Consider the following 20,640-nt stretch of genomic DNA (forward strand, 5'->3'; position numbering starts at 1 on the left):
TTAGCGTATTAGGTTGAGAAGAAATAATTTATTATTTTTCCTCCTCAATCTAATACGTCGCGGGCTTGTTCACGTTCCGATTCCCTGGTATTTTGGCAAGCAGGGCATGACATTAGGACTGACCCAAGGTTTCACTGGTGGTATAGCAGATATAATTGCAGCATACGAACGAGGAACGGACGTCGACAGAGGTGAAGGAACAACCGAGGGGGCTTAGCTTTGGGCGAGACACTGTTTGGTGTCTTGGCCAAGGGACACTGTCTGGTGTTTCGGTTGAAGGAGGCAGTTTTAGTTATTTCCGAACCTGATTTTCGCGCAAATTCAGACTTTGGAATCTAAATTTTGCAGGATTTTAATGGTTCTTTGGTCGCCTTTCTCTTCTCCATTTCTTGTGCCTTTTGCACACGGACACGACTGTGAACGGTATTTGCATGACGCTTTTGAATGCATTCCTTGAGAGTTGAACGAGTCCTTTTGATATGGACCCATTTATTGGTCGATAGCCTAGAGGAGATGTCAGCAACTTGTCGTTGAGGCGACTGGATCACTTGACGCCTCTTCGACTCTAGATCCGCGTGGTAGTAAACTCCATCGATCTACTCCAAAACCTTAGCAAGCTGGCGAGCACGGCGTTGGCGTTGTCTCTGACGGGCCCTCTTTGTCATAGTCGACAAACTTTCATTCAATAATTCCTTAACTGGAGAAGAAACGTTGTGAGCAAAGGTTCCGACATTGTCGATCGTCAGAACAACGTTATGAGGGGAAGCCTTGACAACAGTTAGGCGAGAGTCATCACCCGTAGCCTTCATCGGAGTTGAAGACTAGAAAGCCTTCTTTGAAGATGAAATCTTCCTGCATTTGCGAGGTAAGGAAGATCTTGAAGAGGAGGATGAGAGATACTCCTCAAACTTTGCTTGGTTGAACTCGTATTCGACCGTGGAGTTAACCAGGATTTTGATCGGTTGCAACACTCCGGTTTCAGCAGCGAGACCGTTGGCTCCCACTGTGGTCGTCAGTGTGTTTGCATTGGAAATCAATTTTATTTGGGAATCTATTACAATTGCTTATCAATTACAGATTCAAAAAGAAGGAGCCCTTTTATAAGACTTTTCTTACACAAATGAAAACAAACAAATAGGATCTCCTAGAAACACACGCAGAAACTCTTGTTTAGCAGCCTCTTCTTGTGTGAGATCTTTACCTGTGTCGAGGACACGTTAGTCCGTGGACAACCAAATCACATATCTAGATTGATCCGAAGAAGGCTTGGAGTCGATGTTTCATTTTAGAAACAAGGACAGAAGTAGATACCTTAAAAAGTTGAGATAAAACACTCTTCTCAAGAACAAAACAAGGTTTGATCTCAAGGAAAATACCGAAGGCTCTCAGGTTGTGAACAACTCTCTCTCTGTGGATCACAAAGCTCACCACAATGCCAATTCTCTGCTGCCAATTAGCTCTCTCCCGTGCACAAGGGTGTAGGGGAAGTATTTATAGCCCTTGGGAACCGTTTCTAAAGATAAGAAGTCGAAACAAACCTTATCCATCAACTCCTATTTCCGAGACAGTGTCCACTGTCTCGGAAGAAGGGGTCATTCCAGGCAGCTTTGCAACCGACGTTTAATCTATTAAATTCCGTGATTTTCAGGGATTTTGAGTGTCTCTTCAGTTTATAACATCCTCCTAATGTTTATGGATGATCCCAATTAGTTATGAAGCCACGTGGGTCGCACGAAGTCCAAGAAAATGGTCAAAAAGGACATTACATTGCCTCCCTGTTTTCATGACAATGTGGTTATCTCGCGTTTCTAAGACACCAACAGTGTCTTGCATTTCCGAAACAGTTGACACTATCTCAGAAACTATAGTATCTTTGAGTTGTTATTTTTGGCATTTTCCTTGCTTCCTTTTGCTTCAGCTAGCCCTCGGATGATCTTCCCTGACTTAGACAATAACGTCATTCGCCCTCTCTTCGTCTTGAGCTGTGTTCGGGAACCTATAGGCAATTTTTAACGCCTACATTAATTTTTTGATATATTGTTAAATATTGTCATTAGATTAATGTGGATACAGGCTATATATGTATTCATGTCTGGGAGGCTACCAGAAAATATAAAAAAAGTTTTACATGTGCATTGGCAATGGGGCCAACTGTCGCTAATGTTTAAAAAATTGGAGACGGATTGCCCCGTCGCTAATACGCATTGGCGACAGACGATCTGTCGCCAATGTTTAAAACATTGGTGATGTATTGCCCGTTGCTACTAAGGTTTGGCGACGGGTTGTCACCCGTCGCTAAAGCCTAATGGCGACGGATTTTTGATCGTCGCCAATAGGCTTTGGCGATGGATGTAACACGTCGCCAATGTACACCCGTCGCTAGTGTGTATTGACGATGGGTTCCCTCGTCGCTAATAAGTATTGGTGACAGATCCTATACCGTTACCAATGTGTATTGGTGACAAATTTTAGGGTATTGGTGACGGCTTTCCCCTTCGCCAATTCCCTATTTTTTACACGTATTCTCCTCTCCATATTTCTCGATTTGTTTGATTCTGATGAGCCAAGAGAAATGGAGTGCTTCAAGAGTACTATGTAAGAAGCTGACATGAAAATTATCGGTTTCCAATTTTCCATTAATAAAGAAGTGAGTATTATCTTCTATAGGTTTGCTTTCAGATGGCTTTGTACAATGAAATACTGAATCACGTGAGGTTTCTGGGAGCATGATCAGTGGTTTCCCTTGCGGGTCTTTTAGCCTCTATGCCAAACAAAGATGGTGCTGTTGGATTTAAAGATCAGAAGATGAAATTTCTCTGTTCATTTTGGTTCATCTTTTGAAAGGTCAACAGATGAAATTTTCACTTTGGATCGAGAAGGTGATGCTCTTCTCAGTTTAAAAGAAAACATGTTGGAATTGTAGAAGTTGATCATCATTGTTTGCTGCAGATAGGGTGCTCCTATATCAGTAGTTGAGACTACATATCTTGAATTTATAGGGCAAATTTCAAAAAACTACAATGGACTTTGGGAGGTGGGGTTTCCCAAATTACAAAACAACCACAGTTTTTTAGAAAACTACCACTAGTAAAAAACAGGGCATTGTCGATGGGGAATTGGCGACGAATATCAAATCCATCGCTAATGTTTGCATTGGCGACGGGTGTTTGCCGTCGCCAATGTTTTCATGTCGCCCATGACCAAGGGCGACGGGAAAACATTGCCGACAGATGCGGGCCGTCGCCAATAAGTATTGGCGATGTGTGTGCCACCGTCGCCAATGAGCATTGGTGACGGCTTTATTCCGTCACCAATGTTAATGTGCTCGTCACAAAAAATTAACATTTAGATGTGACTAGCAAGATAGGCCTCATCACATGGCTATCTCTTGGTAGCTCATTTAGCAAATGAGTCACCATCTCATACCTATTGTGTTTGATATGTCCTACTTCTTGAAGAATTTTTGTGTTCCATGTCCGTACCTATGTCGTACTGGTATCCTCTGTCCCTATCTATGCTACTTAGGATTGGCGCTGTATGTTTGCACCTTAGTATGTAGCAAAGTTACATTCCAAGATAAAGAATGCCAAGAAACCTATTGAAATAAATTTGTAGCCTCTGCTTATGTCCCAAATTCACACCACGTTGCAATGAGAATGAGAGAGAATCTAAGCATTAGAAGAACCAATCATTTATACAATAAAAATCAATGAAGGCTATAACTGTTGACATTTAGAGGGTTCAACATTTCATCAAAAGCCACTTGATTATACATGTTCCGTCTCTCATTGGTTTTTACCAGACATATAGACAAGCCACAGAACACAAGGAAAAATGGTCAAAAACAATTTTAAATCCCGAGGGTAAAGTAGGAGCTAAGTGATTAGAGCTAGTGCTCCTTGTGTGTATGTGCGCGCGTGCGTGCAAAGTGCTAAATCTCAACAATTATAACTGTTGAGATTTATAATGTTATCGAATGCTAGTCATTAGCTTTTAGACTGTGGCTTAGTTTGTCACAATCTTGGTACTTTGCTGCTCTGAAACTTCCAAACAAGAACGTAAACATTTTCTTGAAGTATTGTTTGTGATATAAAGCACAATAAGCTTGACATGTGTTCGTGCACGTGTTGTCTTTGTCACACAACTCAAACTATGCTGCACAGTTTGAAGGCACGGAAAATAGTCTCCAATGTGTATTAAGAACACAAGGGCCATGAGCCCAGTATTTAGGACAGTACTATCACATTATTGCTTTTGTAGTTCTTGTTTTTTTTTCTCACACCAAAAAGCTCAACTTTCCTAATAGCACATCAACTCGTTTGGGTAAATTTAGTAGCTTATCTTTATGATGGTTAAAATTTTCAGTCAGTACCCTATCAAATCATTTCACTTGCTCGAGTTGATAGCATGCCCTATATACCTTCAACTGCAGTGATGTTAGTAAGAAAGTTTGAACTTTTTCATATCTTAGTTTCTAATCTGATGCACGATCATACCTTGTTGTAGTTCCTTTATTTCATTTTAGGTGACACCCTTAATTTCTTTTTAAAAGCACCAATTAATCAAGTCATATATAAGGTTACACTTTTCTGTTTTAAAGGCATCCAGATTCTTTAAAAACCCTTGTTAATGTCCAAAGTCCTTAACAATGTTACATCATCAGATGGGTTGATATCTTAATAAAATCCACAAAAAGTTGATCTTTAATCAGTTAAGTTTTGATCCTTTGTTCATCATATATTTGACAATCAATCATCTATTACTTTTTTGTTTTCTACAACCTGCAGGAAGATTTCATGAATTGCACGTGTTGAGGGATGCTCATTTGATGAACAACAAAACTAGAAACGAGACAATATTTTATGGTATTTGCTAAGATTGCTTTCGTATAGGAAATGTATTAGCTTGATTTTGAATTTTATTGTGTTTCTGACCGGTAAAATTTGGGGCATCTTTTTTGACTGCATGAGTTTAAACTGTGCGAGGACTTGGCTCATGATTTTGATGAGAAAATTGTTTAGGTTCTGCAATGATAGCCGGAAGCTTGTACATTGAAGATAAACTTCATTTTGATTTATCTAATGGATGTTCTCCTAGTATATTTGTTCTTTGTGTAGATATTGTTGGAGATTGTGGTTAAATCTAAAATGAAACAGAGAAAGTTAATGTGCTGTAATTTTAAACTTTTTAAAATTAAGTATTGTGCGTTTGTGAAACGCTGTGCTTAAAGCAATATTTAGCCTACTCCGATGCAAGGATCACAAGGCCAAACTGCGTCTAGGAACATCAGTACAATACTCTGGTGTGCACCAATCCAGTATTGTCAAGATCTCTTTGATCTATAAGACCTTTCGGTCATGGCAAAGATCTCCTCGATCTCAAAACCTTTTGGTTCAAATCCTTTTGGTTTCAGGGAAAGTTCCCTCGGGCACATTTTCTGCAGTAGCAGCACAACAGCTCAATATATTTCATGTGTACAAGAGCTCTCATGCTCGTGCATACAAGAGCTACCCCAAGGGGGGCTATTTATAGGCCTCTAAGGCTAGCTCAAGAGGCACCTACAATTAATGTGACGTTACAAATTATAATGATAATTATGATTGTAACATTAATTAATTTAAATGTTGCTGTAACTGTTGTATGTAGTAACGACTGAAGATGAGACAATCAATGGACGCGTTACTTCGTAACGCGAGGGTCGCATCTCAGCAAATCAGGCGAACATCATCAATAGGACGAACCTCGTGCGAAGTGCGCTTAACAAAGCGCCACTTAACACCTCAGCCCGATTAGCCCCGATCCCAGGCCCATTGGCCCATGACCCACGACCCACTAGAACCTATGAGGGATTAATTAAAACAAAACACTTCTCGGCTTGCCGTTGATATATATATATATATAGTTTGAAAACTCATTTTGAAAAGCGGTTTTAACCAAAAAATCCAATAATCCCCTATAAGTTCTTAAACTAGTGTTGTGTTATGGTGTCGTTGTTTAAATCATTATGCATAAGGTAGATGTTGCAAGGACTTGAATCTCCCTTACACCAACTGAATAAAAGATAGGTGCATGGTGTCGTAAAGACTTGAACTAGCACATATCTAAAATCCAGTGATTACACAAGATCAAACTCTTCTGTGGTAGTTATCACTTTGAACCTCACTATCCTTTGCCTTTGGTTTGCACATTTATGGCCCTATGCATATCCTGGTTTTCTGCTAGGGCTCTAGGTATCTTTCCATAATACATCATAGGAGACGGCCAAATCTCCACCCAGGCATAGGTGAGTTCTTTAGGCATGTTTCATACCAAACATCATGCATCCAAGATGCTTTGAATTAATTAAGGCTTAAGAGTCATCCTCTCTCATGATAGGATTCTAAGTGAGTCTTTTAGGTGTGTTTTCTATCTAACACCCCACATCCGAAATGTTTTGAACTCGTTAAGGCTTAACAACCAACCCCTTTACATGATAGGATCATCGGTGAGTCCTTTAGGCATGTTACCTATCCAACGGCCCGCATCCGAAATATTTTGGACTCATTAAGGCTTAACAGCCATCCTCTTTACCATGATAGGATTTCAGTTACAAATCTTACTTGACTTTTGAACCAATCATCTTATCATTAGTAGCGTACGCTTTGAACTAATGACTTGATATAAATGGTAAGTATTTGTAAGACTCACCAAACTTTTGCAAATCTTACTCGACTTTGAACCAATCATCTTATCATTAGTAGTGTAAGCTTTGAACTAATAACTTGATGTAAATGGTAAGTATTTGTAAGACTCACAAAACTTTTAGACTCATTCCAGCATATGTCCTTTCGTATGTCCTTTTTCATGCCTCTAGTCAAAGGATCAGCCACATTCTCTGAAGGTCGGATGTCAATCGTAGAAATGACTCCTTGGCAGACGAGTTCGCTCATATAACCATGCTTCAGACGAATAGTCCGCTTCTTTCCATTCAACAAATATTTTGCTGCTACAACACTCGTCGCCCAATTATCATAATAGATAGTAATTGCGTCTTACAATTATGTCAATGGAAGGTCTCAAAGAATACAACTGAGCCACTCAGGTTCATCTCCTATAGCACAGAGTGTGAAAAACTCAAATTCCATCGATAACTGTGCAATCATTGTCTGCTTCTTAGACTTCCACAAGACGGCAACTCCACCCATGGTAAAGATAGAACCTCTAGTAGATCTGCACTCATCTGGTTCTGAGCACTAGTTCGCATCTGAATAACCTTGGATTACAGCCGGATATCCAGTGTAGAATAGGCCTAGACCCGTAGTTCCTTTCAAGTATCTCATCAATCTTTGGACAGCATCCCAATGAAGCTTTCGAGGACTACTTGTGAACCTACTAAGCATTCCTACAACGAATGCTATATCTGACCTTGTGCAGTTCATCGCGTACATAAGACTCCCAATGATCTTTGAGTACCTTAGCTTCTCTATTGGTCTTTCAGTGTTCAGTCGAAACTTCTTATTGTAATCATACGGCACTAACAATTCTAGTAGGTCATAGTAGCTATACTTTCTTAGCATGCTCTCGATATAATAAGATTGGAACAATCCAATACCCTCTTCAGAGTATATAATTTTGATTCTGAGAATCATGTTAAAAGTTCCAAGGTCCATCATGCTGAACTGTGTTGAGAGAAATTTCTTGGTAGATGTTACTATCTCCAAATCACTCCCGATGATGAGCATATCATCAGCATAGAGGCAGATAACCACCACCTTTCCTTCAGCGACCTTGATGTATAGACACTTATCAGATTCGCTAACTTGATACCCATTGTTGCGAACAACCCCATCGAACTTCTCATGCCAGAGTTTCGGTGCCTGCTTAAGTCCATATGGAGACTTAACAAGTTTACAAACTTACCAGCTGGAGCATCAAGTCCTTCTGGTTTCTCCATGTAGATCTCTTCTGTGAGGTCTCCATTGAGAAAGCTGGAGCATCAAGTCCTTCTGGTTTCTCCATGTAGATCTCTTCTGTGAGGTCTCCATTGAGAAAGGCAGTCTTCACATCCACTTCTGGTTTCTCCATGTAGATCTCTTCTGTGAGGTCTCCATTGAGAAAGGCAGTCTTCACATCCATCTTATATATGATGAACCTTTTTATCGCCGCTCATGCGATAAGCACTTTGATGGTAGTGATCCTGCAAACTGGTGCATAGATATCAAAGAAATCTATTCCTTCTCTCTGAGAGAATCATTTCTCCACCAATCTTGCTTTGTACTTCTCAATAGTACCATCAGGACGAAGCTTCTTTTTGAAGATCTACTTACAACTGATGGGCCTTGCATCTTCAGGTACATCCACCAGCTCCCAAGTATGATTTTGGATCAATGAATCCATCTAGATTCTTTTCATAGAAGAACTTTTGTTGACTGCATTGCTTCTTGGAAAGTCTGTGGATCTCCTTCCACATTATAGGTAATGAAATCATCTCTAAAATCTTTCTATTTCCTGACATGCTTGGAAGATGGTTCGGTAACTTCTTCATCATTGACACTTTTAGTTTCTCGCAAAACTGACTTCTTTGGTGCATCTGACATACTAGCATTCTTTGCTATATCTTTGAGCAATAAACCTTTATCTTTGATAAACTTATCCTCAAAGAATTCTGCATCCCGAGCTTTAATGATTGAGTTGGTTCCAAGGTCTAGGAACCCGTAAGCATCGCTGTCTTCAGCAAAGCCAAGAAACACACATTTTTTAGCTTTTGGCCTGAGCTTAGGTCTTCTAATATTTTAAACTCGAACATATGCGAGACACCCCCATACTTTGAGACTATCTAAAAAATCTAGATATCCCAACCATAACTTATGAGGAGTACTATCAGTTTTAAAATAGGGTACTCTGTTCAAAATCTAGTTTTTCATCAGTAAAGCCTCTCCCCAATAGTAGGTAGGTAGACCAGATGTGATTAGCATCAAATTCACCACCTCGGTCAATATACGATTCTTCCTTTCTACAATTCCATTAGATTGCAGAGAATACAGAGCAGTAGTTTCAGTAATGATTCCATGCTCTTTGAAGTATTTTCCGACTCCTTTGATCGGTACTCTCCTCCTCTATCACTCCTGAGTCTTTTCACCTAAAGTCCAAGTTGTTTATCCACTCGAGTCCGAAACTCGACAAACTTGCTGAAGGCTTCCTCTTTAGATTTCAGCAGGTAGACGTGGCAGAAGCGAGAGTGATCATCAATGAAGGTGATGAAGTACTTCATGCCACCTCGAGTGACGAAGCTTTTAAAGTCACAAGTATCTGAGTGAATCAGGTCCAACAAGTGGGTACTTCTTATGACACTTGGAAAGAGCTTCCTTATCAACTTCGTTTGCGCACAGACTTCACACTTATCAGATTTATTACCTCCACATTTTGAATGTAATCCTAACTTCTCTATGCTAGACAGTTTTCTATAATTTACATGTTCTAGCCTATTGTGTCATAATACAAAGGAGTAAGAAGAAGAGAATACTTTATTTACAACTGAGTTGGGTACAATAGTACTAATCTTATACAAACCATCAATATGATATACTTTGCCAAAATATATTTTCTTAAATTATAACATAGTCTTTCCTCCTTGGAAATCTAGCCTCATACCTGCATCACACAGCAACCTTCCAGAAACTAAGTTTTTGGCAATTGAGGGAACATGTTTCACATCTTTCAATGTGAGTCTTCCCTGATGAGAGAGTCAGCACCACAATCCCAGTTCCAAGAATAGGAACTACAGAACGATCAACCATTGATACGTTCTCTTTGGCAGCAACATAGGAAGAGAACAAATCTCTATTGGAGCGGACCTGACAAGTAGCACCTATATCTAACCACCAATCAGAGACGTTGTTGGAAGTTGTCACTTGGAAGAGCATAGCCACACAATTGTCAACTTGATTAACATTGTGTGTTGTTCCCTTCTTTGGTGCTTTGCAGTCCTTGGCAAAATGTCCTTGTGCTTAGCAAGGAGCTCATCCTTCGTGCGAGTCCGAATGTCGTCCTCGATCTGAATGAACCTCTTCAAATCAAACAGAGTTACATGTCTTTTCCTTCTTCGAATGTCCATAGAGAATTACATCCAAGATGGATGAATCTTGTTGACAATTACACCAAAAATGAAGGTTTGACAAAGATTGATCTTTTCATCCTTCAGCTTCATAACAAGCTTTTCAAGATCTTTGACTTGAGGCAAAACCTCAGTGTCATCTTCGAATTTGAAGTGCAAAAACTTGTCAATGAGGTGAGACTTGGACAGTTTCTACTCATTCTTGTATTGGTCCTCCAAAGTAATCCAGATTTCCTTTGTAGAGAGCTTGTTGGTGTAAGCATACATCTCCCAGATGATCAGCTAGGCAATTTAGGAGATAACTCCTGCAGAAATGATCATCTTTAGCCCAAGAGGCTTCAGACTCAGAATCTTCTTCGGAGTCGGGTTTCTCCTTAGAAACCACATAGTAGATTTTTAATAGTTGCATCCCAAAGATCACTTTTTGACGTCATACGTTAAAGTTGGATCCGCCAAAATTCTCTAACTTGAGACAGTCAACTCCAAGAGTCCTCGCGGGATCCATGACGGATCAGAAATATTGCTTCAAGATTGTTGGATATTGTGATTAAATCTGGAATGAAACAGAGAAAGTTAATTTGTTGTAATTTTAAACTTTTTAAAATTAACTGTTGTGTGTTTGTGAAATGTTGTGCTTAAAGTAATATTTAGCCTACTCTAGTGTAAGGATTCCAAGGCCAAACTGCTTCCAGGAATAGTAGTACGGTACTCTGGTACGCACCAACCCAGTACTCTTCAAGATCTCCTCGATCTATAAGACCTTTTAGTCAAGGGAAAGATCACCTCGATCTCAGAACCTTTTGGTTCAAAACCTTTAAGTTTTAGGAAAAGTTCCTTCGGGCTCAGTTTTTGCAGCAGCAGCACAACAACTCAATATATTTTGTGTGTACAAGAGCTCTCACGTTCGTGTGTACAAGAGTTGCCCTAAGGGGCGCTATTTATAGGCCTCTAAGGCCTGCTCAAGAGTCACCTATAATTATTCTGACTGTTACAAATCATAATGATAATTATGATTGAAACATCAATTGATTTAAATGTTGTTGTAACTGCTGCATGTAGTAATGCCTGAAGGCGATGCAATCAATGGACGCGTTACTTCGCAATGCGAGGGTCGCGTCTCAGCAAATCAAGCGAATATCATCAAAAGGACGAACCTCGTCGAACGGGCAAACGTCAATAAGACGAACCCCGTCGAACGGGCGAACCTCGTTGAAAGGGCGAACCTCAATAGGACGAACCTCATCGAACTGGCAAACCTCGTTAAACTGGCGAATGTCAATAAGACGAACCTCGTTGAACGGGCGAACCTCGTCTGATCTTGTGCATCAGACGAACCTCGTCAACTAATTGACGAACCTCGTCAAATATAGGAGTATCGTCTGATCTCGAGAACGCTAGGGTCACACCCTCGTGTGAACGCATACCTCATCCGTAGCTTGCGAGGCAACCTTCGTGGCAGCCAATGTGGCGCCAAAGGGCGCCACCTAGCCTTCGTGGCAGCCAATGTGGCGCCAAAGGGCGCCACCTAGCCCTGATGACTCCGTGCGAAGTGCAAAGTGCGCCTAACAAAGCGCCACTTAGCGCTTTAGCCCGATCAGCCCCGATCCTCGGCCCATTGGCCCAAGGCCCATGACCCACGATCCACTAGAACTTATGATGGATTAATTAAAACAAAACACTTCTCGGCTTGCCGTTAGCTAGCCTCGAATAGGGGATATTTTGAAACACCAAAACTTTAACTTTTCACTAGGCTACTAAGCATTTATGAAAAGTACTAGTAGTTAATATATATAGTTTGAAAACTCATTTTGGAAAGCGGTTTTGACCAAAAAAGCCAATATATATCCTTCATATCGTGTAAAAAAATGTTCAAGGCTGAATCATGAAGTGTTGGAGGTGCACCGCATTATCAAATGCGCGTAGTTCTACCTACAATAGTTGAAGGTGTAATGTGGTTTCCGGAAAAAACTTGCTTTGGCTACTACAAAGCAAATCACTAAAATAATAAAACATTAATGAATGCTTATAATTTCCCAATAATTCTTAAGAGCAAATAGATTTGATGTGTTACTATACGTTCTTAGTTGGTATTCACTTATATGACACATATTTAGACTTTAACAGATTAGATTATCAACATATCCAAATCATAACTAACCGATTAGATATGCATTATGTCGTCAATGCATTAGCCAAGAGTCAGGTGGGAAATATGAGCCTTTGTATAGTTAAAATGCATAGCAAAATATGTCCAAGTTTAATTAAACAAAACACAACCAAATATGTCATCTGTGTAATTCAACTTTGGTATTATGACCGCTTTGGGCTAATTTATTCAAAATTTGTGTCAATATAATAAACCGGATAATTTAAATGGAGTCGTGATTGACTTAAAAAGATTTGTTTCATAGAGGGCGCCATTCTTCTTCAAATAAAAAGACTTGAGAGTGATGATAAAAGATATCAACTAGTTTGGTTTTTTGACTATTATACAATTCTAGAACTTGGACTATCTTTAAAGAACCGTATGAATGATGCGCAGAGAAGATTTATTTGGTCTCGATTATTTGTTGTAATAACTTCACAAACCAGCAGATTAATGTTTAAAATGATTTTTATTTTACTTTTTTCGGAAATATATCCAGCTCATAAGTTTATCATCCGTTTATCATATTGAAACTTGGTCTTAAAAGGGTAGATAAGGTTTTACGTACATCAAATATGACGTATGATTAGATCTATCAGCTAACAAGTTTTGTACTTTTGGAAATTTAAAAAAATAAAAAAAATGGGCCGGCCTAGAGCTCGGCCTAGTTTGTCCCGGACCCGGGCCTGGTCTTGGCACCGCGGGACCAGGTCCAACCCACCCGTTTTGCCCAGCCCGGACCTGGATTTCCAGGCCTGACCGAGCCAGCTAGAATGGACAGCTCTAAAGGCCGCGAGATTGTTGAAAACGATAAGGGCTAATTGTCCACTTTGAAACATACTAGTTTGATTTTGATATAAGATTCCTCGATGAATTTATTTCCTTAAGAATCTCATTAGTTTCATCCACGTATAGTAGTTGCGAAAATTTCATCTAGAATAAAATAGTTAACAAAATTTCACCTACGGCGTCTATCTAACATAATTAAGCACAGACACATATGAGATTACAGCTCATTTAGCAAATTTCACCTACGTCTCTCTCTCTCTCTCTCTCTCTCTCTCTCTCTCTCTTATAAGACCATTTTGCTAAATGAGCCGCCCTCTCATTGTCATCAATCCCTAACTTAGTGAATTATTTAAAACGAAAAATTGAAGTGATCCTTCCTATTTATATATGTTAAGAATAGAACTTCAGGGAAGAGAAGAGATAATTTTATTCATTGTACTAAAGTGTTTAAATACAAGAGCGAGAGAAAAGGATTTAGTAATCTAAACAATGTGAGACTAAAAGAAAGGGATATAATATGCCTAATAACTATATTTAACGCCCTCTGTCAAACTCATGATCAGTAGATAACCGCGAGCTTGGGTAAGAAGAGCCAAATTTACATAGATGGTTGTTAGCATGGCTTGGTGCGAGGTGGTTGAATTGAAGCATATCGGTGACTGGAATTGCAGGCGACAAGATCATGTTATTGCAGTAGTAATCGACGGTCACACACGGTGGTTGCAAGAGAGCTGACCTATAATCACGGGAGAAGGGGCGGTTATTGGATCTTACAAGCGGCGAGATATGGTGTTACAACAATGATCAACGGTCATGCAAGGTGGTCGCGAGAGGAGGCGAGGTGACCGGATCTTATAAACATCGGTGAGTGGAAAGCGCACGACGGAAGACAGCTTGGCTAGAGGCTGGTCGAGTAGCAAGAATTCTCGCTAAGGCAATCCGTCGAACACCTTATGTGCATGCGATGAAGTGGATGAACAATAACCCATGGATGAATGGTGTCATTGTGGCGAGGTTAGGACTAGGATTTTGCTGTGAACGAAGGTTTCAACGAGTGAACGGTGTCATTATGCTATGCGAGGTTAGGGCTAGGATTTTTTTATGTGATGATGTTATGAGCGATGGGGCGGTGTGTCAAGGTTTAATCTAGTATCATGGCAGCCGAGGGGAAGTGTGGAGTTTTTGGCAAAAACCGCCCAGTGGATCGATGTAGAGGAAGAAGAAAGAAGTCTCTTGGATCAAGAGGATGGCTCTGATACTAAGTTAATAATAGAGCTTTAGGGAAAAGAATAGAAAATTTAATTCATTGCATTGAAGTGTTTAAATACAAATGCGAGAGAAAAGATTCTAGTATTCTAAGCGATGTGGGACTAAAAGAAAAGGATACAATATAACTACTAACTATATTTAACAATATATTCCTCAAAACTAAAGGCTGAGAATCTTTGGTTCTTAGCTAACAACTGAGCTAGTGCTAAAGGGAATACAACTCTCTAGTTTCCAATGACATGTTTTAATGTTTGAAAGATACAATATAACTACTAACTATATTTAACAATATATTCCTCAAAACTAAAGGCTGAGAATCTTTGGTTCTTAGCTAACAACTGAGCTAGTGCTAAAGGGAATACAACTCTCTAGTTTCCAATGACATGTTTTAATGTTTGAAAGATACAATATAACTACTAACTATATTTAACAATATATTCCTCAAAACTAAAGGCTGAGAATCCTTGGTTCTTAGCTAACAACTGAGCTAGTGCTAAAGGGAATACAACTCTCTAGTTTCCAATGACATGTTTTAATGTTTGAAAGATATAATATAACTACTAACTATATTTAACAATATATTCTTCAAAACTAAAGGCTGAGAATCCTTGGTTCTTAGCTAACAACTGAGCTAGTGCTAAAGGGAATACAACTCTCTAGTTTCCAATGACATGTTTTAATGTTTGAAATGCTTAATAGATTTTCTTTCTCCTTCTTTTGTGGTGTAGTGCAAAATGAGGAAGAATATTGTAGAAATAATGTACTACAACATGCTTCTTTCGTAATTGAGATCAGTTGACTCATTATTCATCAATCACAAAATACAAAGAAGTCATAAAATAGACATAAGTGGATATCCTCTTCTTTAGGGGTGCATTCGGTCCAGATACAGCTCAAATATTATGCTTATCATATTCATATCCGCTTACCTATCTTGGATACGGATACAGATACGGATATGCGTCCATATCCGCTAAAATCGAATACGATTACGGATATATAAGCGGATATGCATGCGGATACAAAACGGATATGCGAAAAGTAGATAATATTGAGAAAAACATAGTTCACGTGATACAAAAAAGATTGTTAATATGTTTATTATAACTAAAAAGCTAAGATTAGAATTAACCACAATCCATAATTTAAGAACCAAAACTATCGTAAGAGTATGACTAATATGTATTCGGATATTTCGGATATGGATACAGATATTTCACTACAAAACCATATCTATAACTATATTCTATCGGTTATAGATTTGAGTAACCATATCCATATCATAATGGATGTTGTTATGGAAATTTTCTCGGATATGGATACGGTTTAGCACCCCTACTCTTCTATCATCAATTTTATGTGTTCCCAACATATTCAGAGATATGTTCACACAAGCTTCATCCTCTGATCAGTTTGCCATCGTGGTGGATGTAGGATTTCTAAAGAGTGGTATCACTCACTATGTAAGTAATAATAAATAAAAATAAAAACCTAATAACTGTGACATGCTTTCATATTTTGAAAAAAGTTGATATCCGTATCATTAGTAACACTATCAAATGCACTAGCGTGTCTAGACTCAAGTGCATAGTATTAGTAAAATAAATATATCATTACTAACGTATCATATCTGAACCCAAGCACATATCATTTGTACAAAAAGTCTTCATGAAAAATAAAACCAAAAGAGAGGTGCTACAAAGACATATTCACCTAAAGTAAAGCCGCCCATGTTTACCATTACTAAGTTGGACAAATTTTTAAAAACAACCGCATTTCAAAATTAATAAGTAAAATCGACCATTTAAGAATTTATTCAGTAAAATCGACCATTTTTAGTGAAAAGGGTCAATTATGCAGTTTTTGAACTGCACGGGACTACTAGTCCCGTGCAGTTCTCCCAAAAAGACCCCAAAATCATCACTTCCTACTCTCTCCTCTTCCTCTCCCTTCTCGCCCTCTTCTACCTCCTCGCCGACACCGTCTCCCGCTACTTCTGCTCCTTCGTCAAAAACCTCTCCCGCCTCCTCAACCTCTCCCCCAAGAACATAGCGTATGAACCTGACTCCAAGTTCCACGGGCTTGTCGCTGGGATTGAGCTGGACACCAAGAGCCCCAGTGAAGCAACCATTGCTGTCTGAGAGCATGAGGACGTTGTCGGTGTCCACGTTGAGGCTCTCCTTCCAGGCCTTGATGACGAAGGCGTCGTCGACGGAGACGCAGGTGATGGTGCCGACGCCCTTGGCCTTGAGATCAACGACCTTCTCCACGAAGCCAGGGAGGTGTTTTTGAGAGCAGGTTAGGGGTGAAGGCTCCAGGGACAATGAAGAGAATGGTTTTCTTACCCTTGGTGAGATTAGAGACAGAGACTGTCTGGAGGGCGGAGGTAGGTGGAGAATCGCACGAGGTTCAACTCAAAAGGGAGAGAGTGCGAAGTGCTGATTTTGGGGTTTTTTTTGGAGAACTGCACTGGACTAGTAGTCCCGTCGTGCAGTTTAAAATCTGCAAAATTGACCCTTTTTACTAAAAAGGGTCGATTTTGCTGAATAAATTTTTAAATGATGAATTTTACTTATTAATTTTTGAAAAATGGTCGTTTTTAAAAAATTGTCCTACTAAGTACTATGTTCTTTATTCTCAAGCTGAATAGAAAATTATCAAATCATCTTTTTGCACCTTCAGTCATGAGTATAATTTGAAAAATTTGTGTTAGGATCATAAATTATAAAGATTCATATGGTCAACCCCCGCACTTTTCACCCATGTGTAAAATCTCTAAAACTCAATTTCTCATGTGAAGAATCCTCTCTTTTGCCGCCACCTCAGCATAGAGAAAAGTCACATTCTCCCCCAGTCTCTCATCTCTCTCTTTTTCTTCCTCATGAATCTATGTCTAAATGTTCCTTCTTCTCCCTCTCATCAACTATTATCTCTTTTTCCACCACGTTTGCAATTACATCCTTCTTCTCATCTTTTCTCAACCATTAACTTTTTCGCCGTTGCGGCCTTTCTTTTTCATTTTCCCCTTCCCTCAAACATTTCCGCACCTCTTTCCCACAGCTGTTGCCACATCACTCAAAGATTATTTTCTTTGGCTACAACAGACATCTCATAAAGTTACACGAAAGTTAACACTAAATAATTACAATTAACATCTATATTTTAAGGTAAATATTTAGCCAAATTTTATCAGATAGATGTTAACTATATGACTTAAATGTTAGCTTTACTAGATAGATGATAATTGTATGATTTAGCTGTAGAGTTTAATAGATATGTTAATTCAATGAATTTATTGCTAAGTTTAACAAATTGATGTTAGCTATATGAATTAGCAGCTACTCTATATAGTTAACATCTATTTCTTGAGATTATCATATGGCTTAAATCATTAAAATGTATAGTATAAAATTGACATCTATTTTGTAAACTTAACATCCATCTTCAAAGATTAACAATTTTTTTTATAACGCTAATTGCAGAGCTTAGATTAGAGGAAACAAGAAGAAAAATAAGAACCAGAAATAATATTTGGAGAGGAACAATGAGATTGTATTCATCGATTCATCTAGATAAGAACAAGTATAATCCTAATACATTTTATTGATTTTAATTCTCAATGTCTCATCTGTCTCTTCCATTTAGTGGTAACTATTTTCACTACATAATAACTATATGACAATTTTCCCACTAATCCCACAACATCCTCTTGGAATCCTAACAGAACACGATTGTTATTTTAGGCTCTGTTTGGCAAAGGGTTAATGAAGAGGGATTAAGGAGAAGGATTAACATAGTTAGCCCATTCGATAATCCGAAGGACTAAATTATTAACCCGTTATATAAGTTTTATTTTAGTCCTTGTGATCAGTTTTAGTGTTTGGGAATAACAATAATTTTGACTATTTTCTTTATAATTAGAAGGGTTAACTCTTAATCCTTCTAAATAGGAGTATTAGTAAACCACTCATTTTGAGGGGTTAACTCATTTTAATCTCTCTAAAGGGGTTAGCTTAACCCTTCTATATTTTTATGTTTGGCAAATTATGGAGGGTTAACTCACTTTAACCCTTGTATAGATTTTTTATGTTTGACGAGTTAAGAAGGGGTTAAGTCTTCTTAACCCTTCACTTAACCCTTTGCCAAACAGTACCTTAAGGATGGAAAAAAGGATTGAGAAGAACTACACATGAAAAATTATTTTTGTGGCTAAAATACATTAGCAAAAGTGCAATAACTTGATCACATGAGCATTTTAATTTTGGGGTCTAAACATAATTTTTCCTTAAAATTTGTTATTTTCCTTTTCATCACTGTAATAATTGATTTCTCAATCTATTGTATTTATTAACTTTTCATAAGAAGAAATCTCTAAAATCAGTTAAATTCAAGGAGTTTACAGTAAAATTGAGTCCATCGAATTAGTGGTTACAACATAATTGAGTCTATTGAATTATTGGTTAATCCATACAATATTAGTCGCTATATACTTCATTGTATTAATATATTTTTGAGTAGGGAATGTCGCCCTACTTTTTCTTAAAAAAAATATATTTAGTTATGATAAATAGTTATAGATGTATTATTTATTAATCCGAATCAAAGCTGAGATTTTTTTTAAAAATATATATAAAATACAACATTTACTGGAGATAATGTCAAAATATATATATAAAATACAACATTTTGAGTAGGGAATGTCTATTTGCATTTCTTAAGTAGTTTCTAAGAGGAAAGTAAATGGTTCCCCCCCTAAAAACCACCTTAAACATAGAGTAAGTATACATAAATCATCTTTCAATTTCAATTTCAATTTACATATAATCATCTTTAAAATAGGTTTTGTTGCAATCAACCACCTCCTAAATAATTTTTCACTAAAAATTCAAAAGAAAGCTTAAAATATTTAATTTTAAAATATATGAGTTGCATCCTAACACGACCTAAATACTTTGAATGTGATTTTTTAAGAATAATTTTAAATTTTCAGTAAAAATTTTGACCGGAGATTATTGATCGCAGTAAAAATTCATTTTAAAGAGGAATTATGTATAAATTAGAAATGAATGATGGTTCCCTTATTATTATCCTATTTTCTAAGTGGTCGCTACGAAAAAACCCCCTTTAAAGAGCCCTTTCAATTAGCCTCAAACTATTTTGTAATTAATTTCGATCAAGATTTTCTTCCAGCGGAGAAGAAGAAGAAGAAGAGCTTGAGAAAGCTCTCAATTCTGGTGAGAACAAATTTCCTTTACACCTTTTGCCTTGGTTCGTTTTATCATTACATTCATTATTATTCAGCATAGGAATACTACTGTGATATGCGCATAGGATCCACAGATGACGCCATGTTTGGTCGGATTTAGGCGAATCTGACAGCGACAGGGCTTGTAACAACATGTTTGTTCGAAACCCACTCGAGTTTCCCCCTTGAAACCAGCCCTTTCCCTGGTGATCGCCTCATGACGAGGGTGACATGGAAGTCCTTGACCTGCTGGACTCTAGAAAACGAAAGTTGGTACGTAGAAAGGTACATGCTGACCCCGGGCGGCTCCTGGACCCGTGCCTGGTAAACCTCGTGAGCATCCCCTACGTTCGTCGCTGTTCGTTGCACGATCTGGGTCCTTGAGTTTGAGCTGAGAGATACTGCGATGGAGGGGTAATTCAGCTGTGACGGGCTGGTCTTTTTGTGTAGGGAGCATGGAACAAAATAGCCAACTGTCCAGAACACTTCACTGTCGTTGTACCCTAGGCCACAGAGGTATGAGATGAAATCGTAGTGAGTTAGGTCATAAATGAGACCAGGATCCATCGCCCCGGCTGGATTCAACTGGCCCGCTCCTGTGGCATAGATACCAGCTGTCTCATTGTTCGCCTCATCCTTGATGGGGTTCCCGTCAAGATCTAGCTCCTTGGCCGAGGTTATGATGGCGGATTGGATCGCTGCTGGCGACCACTGCTTGTGTTTGTACTTGATTAAAGCGGCGATTCCAGAAACATGAGGAGCGGCCATGGAGGTGCCGCTCAAATAGTTGAAGTTTTTAAAGATGAACGGGTTAGGATTAGGTCCGACTCCAGATGGCCATGCTGCTAGAATGTTCACGCCTGGTGCAAGGACATCTGGCTTCAAGATGTCGCCATTCATCTTGCTTGGACCCCTAGAGGAGAAAGAAGCGACTGCTGGAGATGGTCTGAATCCATATTGTGCGTAGTTGAACTTGATTGCTGCAGTAGGAGTGGAGTTTGACATCATAACGTAGTCTCTGATCTTTATCCCATCCACAAAGCTAACATGGACAGCTGGAAGGATATGAGCTTCAGAAGATGTGGTATATCCCTGGTC

At 38.7% G+C, this 20,640-nt stretch overlaps 1 protein-coding gene across 1 annotated transcript in view; it reads right to left on the reverse strand.

The window, feature by feature from the left end:
• The window catches only part of LOC109846160 (subtilisin-like protease SBT1.5), a 2,363-nt gene continuing 1,273 nt past the window's right edge, over positions 19,551–20,640 (reverse strand). The window contains exon 2 of the mRNA XM_020415383.1: positions 19,551–20,634. Within this exon, the coding sequence (XP_020270972.1) occupies positions 19,660–20,634 (975 nt within the window). The 3' untranslated portion in view covers positions 19,551–19,659. The remainder of the gene's footprint in view (positions 20,635–20,640) is intronic.

Source organism: Asparagus officinalis, chromosome 6, assembly GCF_001876935.1.
Source record: "Asparagus officinalis chromosome 6, Aspof.V1, whole genome shotgun sequence".
Lineage (NCBI taxonomy): Eukaryota > Viridiplantae > Streptophyta > Magnoliopsida > Asparagales > Asparagaceae > Asparagus > Asparagus officinalis.